Source organism: Excalfactoria chinensis, chromosome 3, assembly GCF_039878825.1.
Source record: "Excalfactoria chinensis isolate bCotChi1 chromosome 3, bCotChi1.hap2, whole genome shotgun sequence".
NCBI lineage: Eukaryota > Metazoa > Chordata > Aves > Galliformes > Phasianidae > Excalfactoria > Excalfactoria chinensis.
Window position 1 is genome coordinate 35,948,646 of NC_092827.1, and position 22,459 is coordinate 35,971,104.

Genomic DNA, 22,459 nt, shown 5'->3' on the forward strand with positions numbered 1-22,459 from the left:
ACAGCAGTTTTAAGCAACTCCCACCACGGCTGCAGACATATCTGTACTGTCTTCAGTGGACTCTGGGCCAGGCCTCTCCTTGGAATCCACCTGTTAGAGGCACAGACTGATTCTCTCAGTGACTGAAGCCCATACAGCAAATCAGCACTTTGAAATGTGGAGCTGCGTGGAAATCCACCCAATCTCTCTCTTCCTTGGTCTCACAAGTGGGAGCTGCTTATAACTGCACAGTACAGGGCAGGGTGAAAGAGCACCATAAGTTAATAACCTACAAGCAATTCAGAGACATCTCAGACAGAGGCTGACACTGGGGAATTGGATGTCTGCACTGAACGTCCATTGAATTGTGTTGGAGGGCTGATGAGGGGAGCACCGATGAGCCTCTGAAAGCACTGCCTGGCAGGTAAGGCTACAATGCACTCTGATGGTGAGTGCCGCGTCTTCACTGCTGCTCTTTCTTTCCCCTGGACATCCTCACAGCAGTGTATCAACATTATATAATGCAGGGAGAGTTCAGCGTGGGGATAGGGAGTTGATAGCCAGCTCTTGCTGTGTGTGTTTATGTGACAGACATGATTTACCGTTCTCCCATTTACACGATGCACTCGGAGCTGTTGTTTCGTTTATTTTTAACGTCAAAATAATTATACTTGAACCTAAATAAACATCTGGAAAGTCCTCTGGGTTGCAGGAGCAGCCTTGAAAGCCTGCTTTTAAAAACTCCTCCAGCGTGGGGTTTGTTTCTCACACAGTCAGTGATTACTGCACTGTGTTCTCCTCCTATTTACCGCCTTTTTCTCCTGCCACAGCACGGCTCTGCTTTCTCCTGCAGGGTGGGAAAAAGGAAAGGAGGTCGAGCGCGACGGGCGAGCGCTGGGCTCGTTTTTCCCATTGGGACCGCGGGGAGCCAGGCACCCTCTGCCCTTCGCAGGGGCAGCTCGCCCTTCCCGGGGGTCGCCGCGGGGGCGCGCCGGAGGGGCAGCACCTCTCCCGCGGCCCTGGGGGTCTCCGGAGCCATCCTGCGGCGGAAAGGGGGTATCCGGAGAGACGGCAGCTGCCGGCAGGGGAGCAGAGGGACGAAAGGGAAAGGGATGTGGGAACGGAGAAGATGGGGGGAAGAGAGATAACGGGCGGAGGGATGGAAGGGCGAGAGAAGGAGGGATGGAAAGATGGAGGGAGGGAGGGACGGAGGAATGGAGGGATTGGGGATGGAGGCACGAGGGACGGAGGGATGAGAAAATGAGGGCTGAGGGCCGAAGGTCTGAGAGACGGAGGGCTGCGGGAGTGTGCGCCCGCCTCCCCAAGCTGCTCCCCCTTCGCTGCGCGCCCCCGCCGCGCTCCCCGCCTCCCCCCGCTCCGCCGCCGCGCGTGCCCGAGCCCGGGGCTGCCTCTCCGTCGCATCCTCCTCCTCCTCCTCCTCCGGCGGCGGCGGCGGCGGCAGCGCCGGGGATGGGCAGCGAGAGCGCGCCCAGGAGCAGCCCGGGCCCCGCCGCTCCCCGCTGCTCCCGCGCTCGCTGCTGCTCCTGCCCCGCCGCCCCCCGCGCCCCGGGGGCAGCGTCGCCGCCGCGCTACACGCAGCCCCCGCCTCGGACGGGTGAGTCACGGGGCCCTGTGCCCCCCGCCTCCGAAAACACCTGCCGTGCCTCCCCCCTCTCCGCTTCGCCCTCCCATCCCGGAGCGGCCCCGGGAACGCAGAGGGGGGACCAAGTGAGGGGGGGACACTGTGCTTCGCCTGCTCCGACCCCCGGGGAATGGAAGGTCCCGGCCCGGGTCTGAGCCCTCCCCGTGGGGGCTGGAGGTGCGCGGGGCAGGGAGGGTGGCCCCGGGGCTGCGCGGGGGCGGCGAGGGAGGGGGCTGCCGCACGGTGCCCTTCCCTGCCCCCGCTGCCCATTCCCACGGGGCCATCTCGCACACACAGACAAGCCGACATCACCCCAGTGCCTGGGTCTGGAGCCCCCCCGTAGCCCGGACCCCCGTTCCCGGGCGGCTCGGTATAGCGCGCAGCGTCTTAACTTTACCAAGGGACCATTTTAAGGCGGTTTGGAGGAAGATGAGCCAGTCCAGCGCAGCTGGATGCTGCTCCGCAGCCGCAGCCCGGGACCGGGGGATGGTCCCGGACCCCCACGGGGCTGTGCGGACGCAGCGGAGCACGGGGAGGCTGTGGCTCTGTGAAGCCCGGAGTGGCCCCGGAAAGCGCGAGGCACAACTCGACGCCCGGGTGGACTTTTCTCCCTCTCCTTCAGCAAACGAATAAATATATGAGGTCGAATGATTGTAGAGTGGGATGGAGAAGAAGTCTGTGCCTGTTTTCCTTTCGATGCCCCGAGCGGAGAGTGCGGATGTTGAGGATGCTGTGACTAAAAAGCGGTTTCTGGTTTTCTGTGTCATGATGCACACGGCTGGTTGTAGGGAGTGTAGTAACTATCTGTATCCCAATACTTCCCTGCCGAAAGGGTTGTTATGGCAGCAGCGCTTCCCCATTCTTTTATTTAGCATCTCTGGCTCAGAGTAATGTTAAAGACCTAGAAACTGCCTTGAAGAAAAAATAAAAAGAACAACCTCTCACCTCTTTCCTAAATAGCCAACAAGTATGAATACAAGATTTGCAGTAAATCTTCACTCCTTTCTCCAGAAGCTGGTGCTATGATAACACTTAAGACTGAAGGAGCCTCTGGGGGGAAAACGTCTATTTAAAAAAAATTATTATTCTGTATGGGGTGGGGGGCAGAGGGGCACAATTCCTGCTTTCTGTTACATTTTGTTGAAGTTTTTGAATGGTTTTGCAGGTTATTATTATTATTTTTCCAAGTGTTTCAATTATGTGGTTGTTGGTTTTTTTGTTGTTGTTGCTGCTTTTGGTTTTTTTGTCATAGCATTCTTTCTCAGTTACAGAGGACTCCTTAGTCCTGTGCTGCTCTGAGTAAAGAGATTAAAGTAATTCTGCATACAACAAGCAGAGGAAGACTTGTATTTCAATAGATGCGGCTTTTCTCTACAGTTCACAGGATGGTGCGTTTTTGTTTCACAGAACAGAAGGAAATCTGTGTGAGACTCATCAGAAAGCTTTCATCACACCTTAACTGCTGCAGCTGGTGGCAGTCTGAAACAACAAGACTTAGAGGTTACTGTGGAAATAAGTTCTTCTGACACTGGTCATGATCTTCCCATCCCCTGTCAGACCGCAGAGAGTTGTAAGGGAAATGCTTTGGTTTTGATTTCTGCTTAATTCAGTATCTTCCAGAAACAGTGGTTAAACCATGATTAGGGTTAGGACTGTTGCTAAAAGCATATGAAATTTTCAGAGGGCTGTATTATCTTGCAGTTCTTCATCTGCAGCTGCATTGGCATCATCTGATGTCTTCAGCTGGAGTTTGGTTGTGTAGAGGTTGAGCAGTGTATAAGGGCAGCAGGACTTCATCCTGGAAGCTCTTGCATTTTTATTTCCAGCAGAATTTTTGCAGGCTGATAGTGATGCTGCAGAATAAAATGTAATCAAATGGTGGTATCTTGTTTCCAGTTGTACATTTTTGCTTGTAGTGAGAAAGCAACTGTAACTGCTCATTTAAGAGTAAATAAATGCTGTTCTATAACATTCATCGTGTTCACTGTTGAACTCAGTGTTGAAACAGACAAGGTGCAAGTTAAATAAGTGAACTAAAACAAAAGAGTGTATGTGATTTGTAACTAATTTTCACTGCTTGTAGTGAATATAGGCAATCTTGTCATCTTCATATTAGAATAGAGGCACTGTACAAGGGAAATGAAGCACAGCAATTGTGTATTTTTAATGACAAACTGAACTCTTGAATAAACCTCAGAAATTCCTGGGGGAATGCAACTACATTTCTTGTTATTACTGTGGTCATGATTCTGATCTCAGTCAAATCAGAATGAAATTCTCCTCAGATATCGCTGTGAGCTGAATCAAAGACATTTATGCTAACAATTTTGAAGGAACCAGGATGTGAAAAGATCATTTGTATTTTCCCCCATTGCCATAGCTGGAAACATTTATTTTATGTCTGGTATGGAATATTCCAAGCTCTACCCTTCAGAGCTGCACTCAGGCTCATAGTTCATACCTGTCCAGACAGCTCAGCTGAAATAATTATTGTGAGAAATAATTTGTATGTATAGCTACGAGCTCTTTTACTGGGCCCTACTAGTTAAATAATAACTGTGTTTCCTGCCAAAGGGGCTCAACTTTGGTATTTCCATAGCTGATACTAGTAATATTTTACTTTTGGTTGGAATAGAATGTTTCTTAAAATGACAGTATTTGTTTTATGGTTCTGATATTTAAAGGGCTAGCTGATTTTAATCAAGATGAGGAGAACTTAAGTGATTAAAAAATATCTTAAGTGATTTAAAAATAAGCTTAAAATGTAATGGAGAAAAAACAAATTTGGTCACTCTAGCAAGGGTTGCATCTGAAATTATTTGATACAAATGAAGCAACAAATTGCGCTTGTTTAGCGTGAAACAGAGGTAAAGTGGAGCAAAACCAAAAGCTGACAGTACCATCATAGGAAAATACACAATGTGAACCCTGGAAGACTACTACAAATATCACCCCAAAAGTTCCTACGTAAAGGGTCTGACTTGGGGACTGGGAGTCCAATGGAGAAAGTCCCATTGACTTCAGTAAGCAGACATACCTGCAGTATGTTGTTAAAGAAGGGGTGGGAAAAGGCAATCTGATGAAGTAAATACAAGGGTGCTGACATATAGCTACTAAAACACATGGAGAATGTATGGTTTTCTTAATTTAGGAGCAAGTCCTGGCTACACAGAAGCTGATTTGGAATCTTGCCATTGATCTCACTGGGGCCAAAATGTCATCCAGTGAATTATGTTTCAAATGACTTTTGAAATACGTTGTGTGTTATATTTAATCTGGTTTTAATTTGTGTGATATTCTATTAAAATGAGGTTACCTTTGCCAAGCTTGAGATATTAATTAGTTATTAGTGATCATTTTTCCCTTTCCTTTTCAATTTTTTTAAATGTCAGTTTTTCAGAAATGGCAAGAAATACAAAATAGTCTTCTTGTAAGACTGCAGTCTTAAGCTGAATAATTCAAAACCTGTACTGTCATTGTGCAATCAGATTTTTAATATGATGCTGTCAGAGTCATAAAATAAGAAAATCAAATGTGACATCATAGAAGACAATGTATATAGCTGACATGACATCTGGATGTTTTAATTTCCCCACTTTAAATTTAGTGGTTAATGAAGACAGACTCTTCTTCCTTTCCTCTGAGGAAGTTCCTAATACAGCAAGTTAAATGTTCAGAAAAATGATGTGTATATTTTTCATATAAAGAAAAGTCCCTCATGTAAAGGAAACGAATTAACAGAGGAGACAGTTTTAAAGCCTTCCCTGGGAAGCACAGAACTGAGATAATTTATAGCTGGTGAGGAAAACTATTGTCATTTATGTTTTTTCAGTATAGTAGATGTGCTCTTGACAAAGGACAACTTATTAACTGTTTCTGACTACATGTGTACCTCTGCATAAAAATGAGATTGATACACTCAACCCACTCAAAAAAAGCCCACCAGTTTCTGTGTTCATGGTGGTGGTGGACTTTTCTTTTCTTTTCTTTTCTTTTCTTTTCTTTTCTTTTCTTTTCTTTTCTTTTCTTTTCTTTTCTTTTCTTTTCTTTTCTTTTCTTTTCTTTTCTTTTCTTTTCTTTCCTTTCCTTTCCTTTCCTTTCCTTTCCTTTCCTTTCCTTTCCTTTCCTTTCCTTTCCTTTCCTTTCCTTTCCTTTCCTTTCCTTTCCTTTCCTTTCCTTTCCTTTCCTTTCCTTTCCTTTCCTTTCCTTTCCTTTCCTTTCCTTTCCTTTCCTTTCCTTTCCTTTCCTTTCCTTTCCTTTCCTTTCCTTTCCTTTCCTTTCCTTTCCTTTCCTTTCCTTTCCTTTCCTTTCCTTTCCTTTCCTTTCCTTTCCTTTCCTTTCCTTTCCTTTCCTTTCCTTTCCTTTCCTTTCCTTTCCTTTCCTTTCCTTCTTTTTTTTTTCTTTTTTTTTTCTTTTTTTTTCTTTTTTTTTCTTTTTTTTTTTTCTTTTTCTTTTTTTTTTCTTTTTTTTTTCTCTTTTTCTTTTTCTTTATTTTGTATTGGCTTTCCCCCAAATCAAGGGCATTTCATGGTAATAAAAAGGTGCCAGACAGGCAGAAATGGAAAGTGAAGCTCTGTTTGTGCCCTACATTTGTGGAGCAGAAAGAGCAGCAATGCCACTGTCCCCACACTGTGGTGCTGCATCAGCCCTGCTTTGCTGGATGGGGACCAAAGCTTGATATCGTTCTAAGCAGTCAGCCTCTTGAAGAAACTTGCCTAGAAGTGGATCACAAGTGGGATTTTATTTGTTTGTCTCAGTTTCTGCCACCCTTGAAGAATCCAGCTATGATTGTGAACCAGCTTTATAGCATAGGGTTTGGACTAGATCATCTCCAGAGGCCCCTTCCAAACTCTGTGATTCTGTAATTATGTGTCTCCACGGGTCCTGGCCAGATCCTTTGAGGAGTTCAGCTCCTCATCGCTGGTCCTTTGAAAGCTCTGATTGCATTCCAAGATCCTCTGAGAAACTGAATGAAATAACCGGTTCATCTCATACAGCCACAAACCAGCTTTCAAATCTCAATGATTTTCCATCACAACTGCATGTTGGCTGTGTTTGAAACAGTGAACTTGAGGTGAAAGGCTCCAAAAATGTGATTACCACTCCCTGAGACATTTAGTCCTTGAGCAGTATCTTACTGAAAGTACATGTATCTATTGCACAAATTGGAGCAGAGTGGAATGAAACAAATAACACACAAATATTTTTCTTTTGTTTTAATTTTTTTTTCACACTATTTCTTCTAATTATGTAGAGAGACTGTTAATGTTGTCAGATATTTGGTTTTGGAATACATATCTAATCCATGAACAAACTGCCTCATAATTTTTCATGTAGTTTTTATATTACCACATAGTGCTACATTTTGATCTGTCAGTAGACAATGATTTAACCTAGTTAAATTAACACATTCCAATACCAATGCTTTTCTTCCTTCCTGATTTATACCACTTACAAGCTAAAAAACCTAAACAAATAACAGAGAAAAAAATATTGTTGCAATACTACAGTGTAAACCTACTGTGTAAGTAAAGCTACTGAACTTAAGAGAACCCACCTGCCGAACACTGAAAATATACTTTTGTATATCTAAGTGATAATCCAGTTGGTCAAAGCTCTATTGTCTTTTCTGCGGATGTCTTCTTCCTTCTAGTTTATCCAGGACAGCAGCTACAGCAGTTCAAAACTGAGAAAATGTATTAGAACTGAACGTGCAGGAAAGCCTGCTTTCCTATTTCAGTGTTAGAAGATTAGTGAGAGGCAGAGATCTATACAGTCCAAACTCTGAAGGGCACAGCAATGTAAAACATATACTTCAAACTGTTTTGTTTTCTTTTTATTTAACAAATGAGTGTTGATTTTTATTTAAATACAGAATATATTTTTAACATTTTGTGTTTATCTAGGACCTTTATTATACTTTTGTTCCCCTAATTAAAAGTCCAGAAAATATTTTCTGCATTGTGTTGACTTCCAACTGAAAGCATCTAAATAATATTAAAACATTATGCATCGGTTGTCATATTAAAATGCATGAATTGAAAACTGGAACAAATGACAGACATAGACTTCTTTGTGATTGGCAAAACATGACATCAAATTTTCTACAGAGCATATAGAAATTGCTGGCTGATATTCTTTATTGGTTAGGTGAGTGATACGCAAATATTCTTCAAGAAAAAAACTAAAAATCATAACGTAGTCCAAGATTAATTACAATTGTTTAATGCGTGGTGTTGAACTATGATTAAAGTTGATGATTTAAACTACTAAGACTGAAATCTATGTGTCCTTAGGATAAAGTAATCACTAAGCATAATTTACATTTTTGTCTTTGCATTTCCACACAGTTCCTCCTGCAGCTTTTTTTGCCCATTTTTTCACCCCAGATGGAGCCACCACTGGGTAGGAGTTCAAAATATTTTAAAATAACTTCTAAATAATTAAGCAATCTTATCTCTCTGTATTTTCAAAAGCTTTCTTATGAGTCATCACACCTTAGGAAGTCAGGTACCAACTGCATACTCAGAGCAGACTTCTAACCAAGGACAGATGGATGCGAGTGGAATGTGGACCTTGCCAGATACTATAGGGTGAAGGAAGCTCATAAGGTGTCAAAGCCAGTTCTCTCTACTTATCAGGGTGATCCTTCAGAGCTTTTTGAAATTACAAAATTTATGACCTTTTGAAATGAATTAGAAGTCCTCAAGAAAGTCTTTCCCCCAAGTTGTTTCAGATAGGCTGCAGTGTTCAAGTTGGACTTTTAAAACGTTGTAATATACACCCCAAAAACCTAGAAATGATTTGAATATTTCCTTTATTTGATTTTCCTTCACAGCAAGACTAGCAAAATTAGTTCAGTTTCATGGAGCACTGTGATATCAGTGGAACTGTATATTCCAACATCATAATAGGATTTCAGACAATTTTCTTCAGTGTCTTTAATTACAGAGTAAGAAAGACCTTCCTTAAAACTAAGGCTATGCTAAGACTTCCTTAAAACTAAGGCTATAAGAATCAATCCTGAAATCGTCTGTGTGTATGACAAGTTCTGTGAATGTGTATATTCCAATAAATTGTGTTTGCCATGTTACTTTTGCGATAAGCACTTGAACTTTATTAGAATTAAGTCCTCACTACTATTTTGCAAAGCAGCGGAAGCATTGGCTTAGAGGAAAAGAGTTATGGAAAATCATAAAGTTTTGAAACTAAAGATTCGAAATAGGAAATACTTTATGGTCACTAGCACAGAATATTGCATTTAAATGGAGTGGGAGAACATCCAACTACACTTAGAAAGCATTTAAGTTATTATTATTGCTTGAATCGTTATGTTTGAAATAAAATTTATCAGCTAAATAGCCAAGGCTATCAACCTAGGCTATCCTGATTTTACAATCTATTTAGACTGGCAATGCAGGATTTTCACAACTAACTGCTTAAGACTATTATTCAGCAGTTCTAAATACCCATAGTTTAAAGGCCAACATGTAAGTGTAACAAAGTAAACCTGCTCTGACACAAATGCTAATTGGTTTCTTGCAAACTACCAGAGTTTTTTTTATACAACACTATTTAGATGAATATAGAAAGAAAATGTGGTAATATCCAACAAATGCCATTTTGGAGCATAAGAAACATGCTAATTCTAGAAGTTGAAATAATTAGGAGAGTTTTAAGTGAGAATGACTGTCCCAAACATTTGCCTCAACCACCTACACCAAGAGACATTGATGTCCTACATGAGATATTTGCACTTGGATTAGGTTTGCAAGCAAGGAGCTCAGGCAAGAAACCAAGCCTCACTTCCTGAAGATCTCCAAGCTTCCCTCCCCCATGGTTGCTCACTGGCTACCATAGTTGCACAGTGTTCAGCGAAGCTTTCTAGGGGACACAAAATACATTTTAAATATATTGTCAGTTGGAGTCTTATATCTAGATAAAACATATTTACTTCAGGCCTTACTGAATCAGAAATAGCGTAGCTGGCAGGAGCAGGGAGGTGATCATCCTCTGTACTCAGCACTGGTGAGGCTACACGTCAAGTATTGTGTACTGTTTTGGGCCCCTCACTAGAAGACATCAAGGCCCTGGAACGTGTCCAGTGAAGAGCAATGAAGCCATGAGGAGTCTGGTGCACAAGTCTTACAAGGAGCAGCTGAGGGAACAGGGATTGTTTAGTCTGGAGAAAAGGAGGCTCAGAGTAGACCTTATCACTCTCTACAACTGCATGAGAGGAGGTTGTAGCAAGGTGGGGATCATCCTCTTCTCCCTGCTATCAGTGATAGGATGACAAATGCTGGCTTTAAGTTGTACCAGGGGAGGTCAGATTGGATGTCAGGAAATATTTCTTCTCAGGAAGAGTGGTGAGGCATTGGCACAGCCTGCCCAGGGAGATGGAAGCGCCACTGTCCCTGGAGGTTTACTAGAAACATGTGGATGTGGCAATGGGGGGGCATTGTAAGTGGGCATGGTGGGGGTGGATCAATTGTTAGACTAGAAGATCTGGTAGGTATTTCCCAACCTTACAGTTTCTATAGTTCTAAGAGTTCTCTCTCTAAAGGTATGTTAGGTAAGTGCAAGCAGCTGACAGCATTGGTATTACTAAACCACTTCCAGCAGACTAAAACACTGACAACAATAACTGCATCTGGCTTTTAGTTCTATCCACAAAAAAGCAATTCTAGCCTTGCATAACAAGTGATGCTAATGGTCAGTGGGAAGGCATTCCAAACTGATTGCACATTGGAGCTAAGCACAGCAGCTCTGCTATGAATTTCAAGGCTGGGAGTTTTTGTGCAATTGATAATACTCACCATAAAGATGGGAGTAATTTAATTTTATGCAGTCGATGAAACAAATAAGAAAATGGTTTGCATACGTGTGTATAAACTACAATATAAATCAGTCATGTTCAAATCAGTAAAGGGAACAAAGTAATTGACTGAAATCTGTGAATTACATCAGTGGATAAGCAAATAAGATAACAGCAGTCAGTTTTTACATGTTAAGGGGTATGATTAGAAAACATCCCTGTCTTAGAATAACAACCTGCAACTGGGAGACTACTTGTTATTAAAGCAAGTTGCTTTATCTCACAACATCTTGATACTTTCAAATAGGCCTAAATTTTATTTTTTAAGCATATATATATATTTGCTTATATAGAAATATATACCTTCATGCATACATACATACATACATATATTCATGCATACATGAATGCTCCTATTTCAACAAGCCCACAATGGCAGCTGAGGTTTTCAGGCATCATACTTTTTAAAAATCACCTTCTGTAAAAATGAGATTTTTAATTTTTCTTAATAATTTCTTGTGTTAGATTTATGGATTTATTCATTTTCTTAACTTTCTTGGAATGGCCTAATTTGTAATTCTTTTCACTCTCATCACAATGCAGATAATTTTTGTTCTTTTCACTGCGTTATTACAGAATAAGTCATTTTGATGTTTGTGCCCTATTTTTGTAAGTGGCTAATGCAGTGTAATGGTTATGGATTACCTGTAGTTTTCAGGTAAGTGGAAGAAATTGCCCCAGAAGTTTGCTCCTGTGAAGGTCAGAAACACAAAGATAGAAGTGCAAGCCACAAGATTCTCAGTCCTCAGCTCCAGCCATGATTCTTTCTACCATACAACATTGTTTTAGCACAGATTTTCACAAAAAAGCTAGAGGATACTTCTGATGCCGTGAAGGGGAGATAATATGTGGTAATTACAGGCTATTTCAGCAGCAATAGGAAATGGCAGTATACACTTGAAAGAATAGTCAATGATCAGACTAGATGGCAAACTACCTATTGATGTGTATATATTTTTCAAAATTTCTACAAATTATTTTTTCAAAGTAGTATTTTCTCCTACTTCACTGCTACCTTCCAGTTTTTCCTTCCAGTACACTGCCTTTTCTTTTTACCTTTGGATCATTTACACCTCAAGTTCATTTCATTCAGCTGAGCATTTCTGTATTTTTCTTTGCATGGTTTCTCAAATTGTCACTTCTTAATAATATGAAATCCAGAAAAGTAAATAAATAAATAAATACACAAAAGAGGGAATCTGAAGTTTTCTCTAGTAATTCTGTGTGATGATTGAGGGCAAAATCAATGCAGAAACTTATAACTGAATATGTTTAAATCAGGGATATGATTTAGCAGAGGGTTGTTAGAGTTAGGGTACTATGGTTCAGCTGCGGTTGGACTTGATGATCTTCAAGGTCTTTTCCTACCTGTGTAATTCTATGATTCTATGTTAGATGTTTTTGGCAGCAAAAGCGTGATTTGGATGCATTTGTCTGTATTAGCAAGTAATTCAGCACAACAGGATCAGACCAGTAGATCAAAGCAGTTATTACTGAGGTCCCTATATAAGTATGTGATCAATGTGTTTTGTCATGGACTAGATTTAGTTTGGTGTCTTGGACCAAATGTTATTACCTTGCATCTAGTCTAAGGCTTCTCAAAGGACTAATTAGTTCAGGTCTTTTTGTTCCCCATGCAGGACAGAGTACATTTGGTACAGACTGTAAGCAGAGCTTCTATTTTAATTTCCTTCAAAAAACATGTAGTTTGTGCACACCAAAACTGCTTTGAAATCAAACTAATATATGGTAATTAGGATGCACTACAAAACCACATTACTTCTCCCAGTCAAAGGGCAGCATAGGCTCCGATTCTCTGAATAGCACACTCCACCACCACTGTGCCCTGGAGTTACCTATTCCTACCTCGGTTTTTATTTTTAGAGGTCTATTTATCTAGGTCCCAAAAAGCACCTTAAGTCTTCTGAAGACTGAACAAGTTCAAGGATTTGTGTAAATCTTTCATTTTGCCATCATATGGTCTATATGCTACAACCAGGAAACCATTCCTTGCTACAGATACTAGGCTAATAAGTCATTCACTGTTTTCTGTGGGCAAACAAATATTTAATATTTAAACATTCTAATCATGCAGAGGCATGGTTCCTACAGGTATGGCAAATGTTTTATCTCAGAATAGTGTCTGGGAGGTGCAGGTTCCAGAGTCACAGCCAGAATAGGCAGTTGGCAGAAATAAACCCAAACTGTTGACATTTTGGATAACAAATTGGATCATTGGTTCATAGTCTTATTTGAGGGGTGAATGACCAATGCATCTCTGTTCTCTCTATTTTAAAAGAAAAATATTGTTCCACTTATATTTGCCTTCCATTCAGTTTCTAAAATGAGAGGAAATAAAAGAAAAAAAATAGTATTCCATTTCTACTTTGCTAGCAGGATCTAAAAGCTAAACGGGTGGATGCAAATTCATAAACCCTAAGTAGGATGCTTAACTTCTGGCTTGATGGAATTTAAAACAGGCTTTGTGTCACGTATTCCTTTCTGTATCAAACTGCCTACTCAATGTCCTGACTTCACCATACCTCTCTACTCTCTGTGCAGGGTGCCCACAACCTAGCCTGTTCCACCTGACCTCCTGGGGAATCACGTACCACTCAAACAGGGAATGCTTTATGTGATGTGGCAACAGGATAACAAAAGTGAAGTAATTAATTACTTTGTCTTTTAGTACCCAATTATTTTTCTTGGATGCTGTCATCATACATTGTAATGTCTAACTGTCAGGTCCAGCTTTTGTAAAGACTCATTTCTCTTACCTGAGGTGGATTTCCCATGCAAAGCATAGGAGACGTAAGTGGAATTCAGAAAAGTTGGGAAGCTGAACAAGGAAATAACTAGAAGGAAATACAGTGGGCCAGTAATACACGTACAGCCTACGTCTTAAAGCATCTACTTTCAACACAAGGCAAACACCTGCCGTCTCCTGAAAGTAAGCCCATAAGATTGACCTATATTTTTTTTCAAAATAATTAGAACATGATGCTAATTGATGTCTAAATATCCAGTAATTGCAGGACTTACCATTTGGATAGATGGCATTTAACAAGCTCCCCACACTTCTGAACTAGAAAAATAAACCTCAGAAACACTTTCAGGTCAAAAATGTGCCTTAGCTACTGACTGAATGATTATTTCCATATGAAGCGAGTGACTTTCTCCTTTTGAAATGTTGCCAATTTGTATAATCGATTAAAGAGATAATGGAGGAGGAATTTAAACTCGACCCCCTTTTTTCATAGAGGAGGGGGCTGTGGAGTTAATTGCTTGCTATTTGGCCAAATAAATATTTAAAAGCAAACTGAACAGGAGGGGAAAATGAAGAAGTTGTCTTGCCAGATAACAAGTACTTTCTGCTTACTGGGATCCTCTAGAGAGGCAAACTGTTTCAAATCTAATAGTTTTTATAGATCGAGTGATGTAGGGTTGTTTGTCTCCCAAGTGAGAATTTCATTTACTTTGGTTTCAGAAAGTCTTGTTTCCTACTTTTTCTTTTTCTTTTTTTCCATGTATGTGACATCTGATCTGGCATGCTTGTTCTCAGAAAACACACCGGTGTTCTCTGTGAGGTGAGGCTTCTGCTCCTGTGAATGAATTTGTGCTCAGAACTTGTGCAGGGATTCGGGACTTGAGAATCCAATGCATGAGTATCACACTGCTTGGAGATGCTAGGCTGCAGCTGCTTGAGAGCTGAAAAGCATTAGTGATGCCCAAACACTGCAGATACACTCCTTGATAGGTTTTATCTTTATACCTTATTAAAAAAGCCAGGGTGTTAAAAGACAGTGCTTAAGAGGAACCTTTAGAATGACGGAAAGGTATTAATAGGCTGCATTCAGAAACTTTAATATTTTATAAAAATGGCTTAGTTGCCATTTTGGAAAATGAAAATCTCTCTTCTTTCATGTAATAGGTATAGAGCAGTGAGCAGTAATATAGCTTTCCCGTAATCCTTCATCACTTTGCCTCCATTTGTTTCTAGAAGATATTCAAGCTTATAGCCAAAGCATGATGTTAGCTGATGTCCACAGGAGAAGAAGAACGTATTAGTTCAAGGAGTTATGCTTTGTAGGAAAGTAAATATATATAATTTTCTCATAGATATTCATTTTTGGCATTCTGTTTACTTGAAAAGATCTTTACTTTGCCAGCACTTTTTCTCTCTTCTTATTTAAAATATCAAGGTTTTCACAGTAGAGACTTTTATCATATTTGTCCCTGTAGGCTTAAAAGCCACTATGTACTAACATGATAACTCGACATAATCTAATCTAGCTTTTGCACTTTATTTTACAAAGCAAACCTTTACATAGATTTCTATAACGCTAAAAAGCCTTGCTGAAGTCCTTAAAAATCTGATTTATTCAGGCTGAATTGGGCCTTCATACTTCCTAATGCTCCTTGAGCCATTATCAAATTGTAGATATGGTTTCAGTGAAAGCTGTGATATCTGCAGTAAGTCTTCTCTGATAGCTATCATGGAAGAGAACAAGCTATCAAAATTTATTCTTTTCTGTTTAGATTGAAATCTTTCCGAAGCAGGAGTGAGTTGACAAGACCATTAGAATATCCCAGATAATTATGCTGTCATTGGAAACAAATCTGTTTCAGATAGTAGTCTGTCTTTCTGTGTTAAGATTTTATGACTTCCTCTAGCTCCAGAAGTGTGTTTTCATGGAATATTTTTATCCAAATTGTAATGAGTTCAATGTGATTTTTTTATTTTATTATATTTTTTCCAAATGATAATATGGAGTTTTGTTGTTGTAGATAACATTCCTTTCGGATGATTAGTCTGCAGTTGTTACATGGACCAGTTTTGACCAGGAATCTCCCTAGATTTACAGCGTAGCGTTTAGAATATATCTATTCCACATTCTCTTGGTCTTACAAATCATTTTTGGGTTCGTGTCTCTTTCTGAGTTCTGGAAAGGCTAATTTTTCCTACTGATACATAGACATTCTGGAACCGTCCTTAGTTTCTGCTCATGTTAACATGATCCTCACCTACTGATCTGATAATATAGTAACACACATAGGAAAGCCTACTTTAAATATTTGCATTTTGAAATTTCTAAATTTCCTTTAAAGACAGATATTGAAGCTAGAGATGTATCTCTGTGAAGTGTTAAATTTATAACTCAGCCTAGTGTTCTGTATGAAGCCTCCTAAACATTTTACAGATAGGACCATGTATTTTAATTTCTGTATTTGTCGTCTTTACAGTCACTAATAATTTTTACCTTTGACTTTCATTTTCTTGTGATTTTTTCATTCATTTTAACAGGATGTTATCACTGAGAGTCCTCATTCTGCTTGTAAAACTATAATCAACCCAAAATTGTGAGCCTGGAGAGCTCACAACTATGCATTCATGGATAACTATAATCTCACGTCAATTTAGCCACAAAATAAAAGTACACTAACCTTCGTGACTTCCTCTGTGTTAGGAAAGAGAGAAAGATATCTCCAAAGAGAAATTCACTGTGTTTTCTGGACCTCTCTCTTAGAATGGGAGGAATTATCCTGTAAGAGTACTTCTTTGCTCTACTAAATGTAAGGGAACTTCTGTGAGAATCATGGAGAATATATCTACCTTTTTTGAAAATGTGACTTTGATGATGATTTAATACTATCAATTATTTTTATATAGGGCTTTACAGTTTCCAAGTTCAAGACCTGTGGCTGACTTGGACTATATCCTGAGAGTAGGAATGGAGCCAAAAGAGCGTGCTGTGCTCCCCCTGTATTTGGGAAAGCTGAGAAGTATGATACAGAGAGACTTCAGCTGGCAGCACAGAAGCCGTTGTGGGGATAGAAGCAGCACAGCTGTGTTCCTGCGACACTGCACACTGAGCTAAGAAACACTGCTGAAACCAGCTTAATTCACTGGCACAGTATCTCATTTTCAATGAAACTTGCTTATAGCAAGTAGACCAGCAGAATATTATAGATATACAGATAGATAAGTTTTTTCCAGCTTACTTGCTTTGGAAGAAAACACAGCAAAAATGCAACAAGCTCAGAGACATCCTGTACAAGACATTTTCTGTTACAGAATATGTGTTCCCTGAGAAGCAGTACAATTGTTCAAATTGTCTTGTCATTTCTGTATGTATCTGCGTCTGTTTTAAGGGATATGCCAATTAGGGAAAATATGAAAACATCCTGATACTCAGTTCTGGACTAGGGCACACAGTGATGCAACTTAATTTGATTATAGAAAAGTTCTTTCATTCATTTCTGGGAATGAATACAAAATGAATGCTAATAGATGAGTGCATGCCATTCATTAGTGCTAACACTAATAGTGCACTAATAATTCACAACCTGAATTTGTCAATAAATGCTCAGAGTTATTTTGAAGAAGATTTTTGTGAAGCTGCTCATGATCTAAGTGTACTTCCTTTTAGAACTGCAAGACTACAGAGTGTAAAATTGAAGTCTTCTCAGGAAGCCTGCAAAGCAAGACCGACTTTTTGTGCAGTTACTATTATCTTGTCAGATGAGTGGATGTCACATTAATTAGACTCTGAAATATTAGTGATACATACCATTCATTAAGAGGAAGCGAATTGACTGAGTAGAATTAAATGTCTTCTTTTGTTGTTGTTGTTGTTGTTGTTTTGTTTGGTTTGGTTTGGTTTTTTTTGCAAAAGTATGGCAATATGGGGATGGAGACTGTTCCCCATTTTGGTTTACTACTATTTTGCATAGGGGTTGCTGTCTGTTGTTTCACATGTAACTCCTTCTAGCCTGGGAAGTTTTAAAAATCTGTATGAAAGAAAGCTCTAAAGCAATTAAATATTGGGCTGAACTAACTTGGCTATCAATATTATCTGCTAGGAGGGAATTGCTCATGATCCATCCCATAAACTGTCAGAGCACCATCTATTCTCATAACTTTTCCCATTGCTCCAAAAGAAGATTATGGAGACCACAGGAGGTCCTGCTCTTTCTCTTTGGACTCATATGTACATGAATTACTTACTGATCTTTTGGAGTAAATGTAGCAAGACATACAAAACTGGGAACTAAAATAAGTTTTACAGTAGTTACAGCTTTACTTTTGCCATACTTTCAGATATACTTTCAGATATACTTTCAGATATTAATACAGATTCACTGCATAATTCCCACTGTGCTTGTGGCACAGGAAAGGGCTGGTGATGCCTAATCTCATTATTTTATAACATGTGCTTTTTTTTTTTTCCTTTCCTTCTTAATGCTCCAACTTAAAAAATTACAGTTATGCATGAAAATCTCAAATGCAATTAGATAGACAAAAAAAAAAAAAAAAAAAAAAAAGTTAAAAAAACTGAAAAAAAAGAGAAAAGAAAAGAGAGAGAGAGAGAGAGGGAGAGAGAGCTGGGAGGATACAAATTGCACTTTCTATGTAAAATTCTTCTAAACCTACTAAATATTATTGTTGGCCAATTATTTTAGCAAACAGATACTACTTACAGTATTTGAGCGAGATGATTAGATACTTAGCTCAAAACAGTTTATGGGCAAATTATGAGCAATTTGTCTGAGCATATAGTAATGCAAGCAGTTCAACTGCTGGATCACAGAAGTTATAATTTCCAGCTGCCAGTAGGGGGGATGAGAGTGGGTGGAAGTTAATCACATCTGCAACCAGAGCTGTAGGATGAGGTGTTTCCAATTTCTAAGTTTCTAGATATCATGAGTATGTAAGACAGCTTCAAAGTAAATCTCATAACAAAACAAAACAAAACAAGGAAGAGAAAATCATATTATTATTGCATGCCCCCGGTGGTGCACGGTTTTAGAACCGCCGCTTGCAACACCGGAGGCCCGGGTTCGAATCCCCCCTGTGGCGCAAGTGGTAGAAGTGCCACTCTGCTACACTGGAGGGCTCGAATCCCAGGAGTTGGACTCGATGATCTCTAAGGTCCCTTCCAACTCGCACGATACTATGATATTATTATGTTTTAAATTTCTTTTTTAAATGTCATTTATTTAGCCTATCTTGTAGCCTCATGTGGGCTGAGTTACCATTTTTGAGCTTTTTCGGCAGTTCTACAAGAGTACAAAATATTTACTATGGAGTTAGTTGAGATGTAACCTGAAGAGTAACAATGATTTTGAGTGAGTTCATTGAAGCTGGGTAGGTTTGTGCTTCAAAATAAGACATAAATCTCTTCTATTTTATACATATTCTTATATAATTTGACAAATCCCCAATTATATTTCTAACACTCCGTTTGAGAACTATGAAGCTATGTAGAAAGATATTTTCTATATAGAACTTTTATTTCTTGAGATGAAACAAAACAAGGCCAGTAGGAATAAAACTGTTTCCACTTCTACACAGAATGATTTTTACGAATTAGCTGTTAAGAAATCATCTTTTTTAGATATAAATTAAACCATCTAAAACCTTGGCAAATCTTAACCCCAACCTCCCTCCTACTTCAATGAACACATACTTAGGCAGGTAGTACTATCAACAGCAACAAGTATAATCCTATTCATTAGTAGGATTATAAATCAGTGTGAATAAAGAGTGCAAAATTGTGCTCTGAGTTGTAATCAGCATGAAAACTTCTGATGCTGTAATTATCATCTTTTGCAAAGTAGTGCTCCCCTCAACTGCTCATCTTGCTTCTTATCTGAAGTTAAACCTTACACTTGGATCCTTGGTGGGTCTATGTATCTTTATGTTGTGGGATTGTGTGTGGGGAATTGGTCATGCTGACTCATTACAATTTGATGCTGTGAGTTGCAGCTTTCCCAGAGCAGCTGCTTCTTCTGACAAACATAATGCTCTACTCTAGGTCTTTGATTTTCTGCATATTTTTCTTGCTCATTAGGTCTTGCTCTTTGTATGTTGCCGCTTCATTCAGGGTACTTAACTCTACTGTATGTTCCCAGATGGCCAAGTATTTTCATCTGTGTTTTCTATTTTGTTTTTGCAGAAGTTGCTGAAAGTTTTGTTAAGTACCCGTGGAGGCAGGTTTAAATTATAACTTGAGAAAATAACAGGAGAGAGGAGTATGAATCACTGAGTGTTCAACTGTAACAAAAATAGCTGGGGAGGGGGGTTGCAGAGTAGTAGGGCTGTGCATTTTTCTACTGCATTTTTGAGAGCTAAATGAATATTATGAAGAACTAAAGGCCTGCATGTGAGTACATGCCAATTACTGGAAATTATCCCACTGACTATCACTTTCAGTTGGAAAATACTCAAGTCCCTGGCTGTGTACTGCCAACATTCATTCTGAGCCCTCCATATGGACAGAGAAGGTATTGTTTAATATCTTGTCTATCTGATGATTTCTCGCTTTCACAGGAGAGGTTCTTGTTTGAGTTTTGCTGTGGAAAAAAAAGAGTCGTAGTATTTCTATTGCTTACACTTCATGTTTACTAAGTTGCCTCTTTTATCACTCATCACAGTGGATTTTATCTAGCGTTTTAGCTTGGTGCGCTTTTTACTGTTTTTTGAACCTGTCATTCCATACGTATTTGCATTTTGTTAAAGTACTACCAACATTGTGTCAGCACTATGCTGTAATAATTTAAATATATTAACTACTTAATATTTTTAAAAATCAATGAAATTTTCATGATTTTCTGGGAATAATATCCTCAAGCAGAAATCTTTCCCATTTCAAATTTTATTTTCATATTACACTTTAGACCATAATATTCTAAAGAGTTATGAAATAGTGAATACATGGCAGTATGAAATATAGGCATTTGTTTCCGACATTTTCAGAATTTTTTTCTTCTTTTTCTTTTCCCTTTTCTTTTCCCTTTTCTTTTCCCTTTTCTTTTCCCTTTTCTTTTCCCTTTTCTTTTTCTTTTTCTTTTTCTTTTTCTTTTTCTTTTTCTTTTTCTTTTTCTTTTTCTTTTTCTTTTTCTTTTTCTTTTTCTTTTTCTTTTTCTTTTTCTTTTTCTTTTTCTTTTTCTTTTTCTTTTTCCTTTTCCTTTTCCTTTTCCTTTTCCTTTTCCTTTTCCTTTTCCTTTTCCTTTTCCTTTTCCTTTTCCTTTTCCTTTTCCTTTTCCTTTTCCTTTTCCTTTTCCTTTTCCTTTTCCTTTTCCTTTTTCTTTTTCTTTTTCTTTTTCTTTTTCTTTTTTAATTTATTTAGATTATTGGCTTTCATGACATGTTTTTATATTTTATATTATTTCATTTTATTTTCATACAGTCTCATTAAAATGGGCTCTAGTTCACAGATTACTCGGGGGTGAAATGGATCTTCAAGATAGAAAATCTAAGTTCTCCTAAGGGAATGCCTGACCAGTTTATAGCCCAATAGCATAACCTCTGTGTACTTCAAGGAGCACTGTGATCTTATTCTGTTCTGTCCATTGATGGATCAACTGACATTATGCAGACAAATATAGATTTTAGATAGCTCTCACCCTTGTATTTCCAATATAAGACCTAGAAAGTCCTTGAACTATCTTGAATTACAGTTCTTTTCTAAGCCAGTCTTTACAAGATGCCAGAAGGCTTATGGTAAGCATCAGAATTCAGGTAACTGATAAAAAAATCAGTTTCAATATGTTTTTTGAAATATAATCTTTCTGAATGTTAGTTTTGTTATGCAGTTGACTTAATTATGTTCTAGACTTTAGTAAGCAGTATAAAAGAAAGCATATTTTGCTTTGTGCTTTTCCCATTATTTCTCTTTGTGTATCCTTGCAAGCACCAGTGCCAGGCCTCTAGGAAATATCTTCACAGAGTCATCTCCATTGCTCTGTGTAGCTCAGCTGTCTTGTGGAGCACCAGAGCGTCATATACTTGTTTGAGCATCCAGATAAAGACCCAATCCTTGATGCCCTGAAGTTTTGCTACTCCCTGCTGCTTTGGAGCTGGTAATGTTCGGTCACACAACTAGTAGCAGCCCTCACAGCTCTCCTGGATGCTCTCCGGGGCCTCATCTTTAGATACACATCAGCAGGGGAGCTGTCATGAAGAACCCGCCATGAAGAGCTGAAGCGAGAAGGTGTATATCACAGTCCTTCTCACACACCCTGCCAGGCTGCCAAAATAGTCCAAGAAGGTGGAAGATGAGAGAACTGCTTATGTGCAGGGACTGCAGAGACGATCCTTGTAAATATGCTTATTTTCAAAGAGAGTGAAAAGTTCTCTGTGATTCCTGCCCTCCAAGCCTGATGCACAAGAATTACTTTCTAATCTACTTTCTAGAGAAGAGAACACATTTTCTTCTCCAAAGCAAAAAAAACCCATCCCTAAATTTCTACTCAAAGTACTCCACTGTTTGTGTTTGTCATGTTTGTTGTGTATTGTTTAAAGAGCTTTGACTGCTGTGCTCCATGTGATTTGTTTTTTATGTATTATAGCCATGGTATGGTTATCAGTCCATTTTCCAGAACTTGCCAAGTCTTGGTAAAAATGATAAATTTCAGTCCTTGGAAATCATGATTATTTTCGTGACTACATAAGGAAGTGTTCTTTGGATTAAAATGTAGTTTTTCTTCATATAGATGCATAGTGAGTGCATAATGAAACTAAATTATGCTAAATCTAGATATATTTAGTTTCAATAATATGAAACTTAACATGCATAGAAATAGATCTCAATACTAAGTTTAGAAAATTGCTGGTGTATGGTCAGCATAATCTATTTTCTGTCAGCACTTTAAATTTATTCTCATTCTGATTCTCGCAGTCTGTACATCAACAATTATTTCTATTTATGTTATAAAGTATTTAAGCTCAGTTCAGTTCATATTTTTGTAGGTAGTATAAAAAGCTCTTGCTGTGATACTAAATGCAAGTTGTCTGTTTTCTCAGTGAAATTAGTGCACTAATAATTAAGAATCCGTTCTCTAACTCTAACTTTAGAACTTTCTTATATAAATAGACTATTTAAAAAAAAAAAAAAAGTGCACAGTTTCCTACTGAGTTCTTTTTGAAGATAGTTTATGCTGCTGTTCACACAGATTGT

The 22,459-nt window shown here is 38.9% G+C and overlaps 1 protein-coding gene across 2 annotated transcripts in view; it reads left to right on the plus strand.

Moving 5' to 3' along the window:
* The first annotated feature begins 317 nt into the window (after positions 1-317).
* The window catches only part of FUT9 (fucosyltransferase 9), a 108,156-nt gene continuing 86,014 nt past the window's right edge, over positions 318-22,459 (plus strand). The window contains exon 1 of one of the 2 annotated variants that reach the window (XM_072333889.1): positions 318-403. Coding sequence is in view for 1 of the 2 variants with exons in the window: in XM_072333888.1 (XP_072189989.1) it covers positions 1,162-1,594 (433 nt within the window). In the remaining variant the exon portion in view is untranslated. Of the gene's footprint in view, positions 404-803; positions 1,595-22,459 lie in introns of those variants that run through there. The other variant, XM_072333888.1, reaches the window with a different exon arrangement.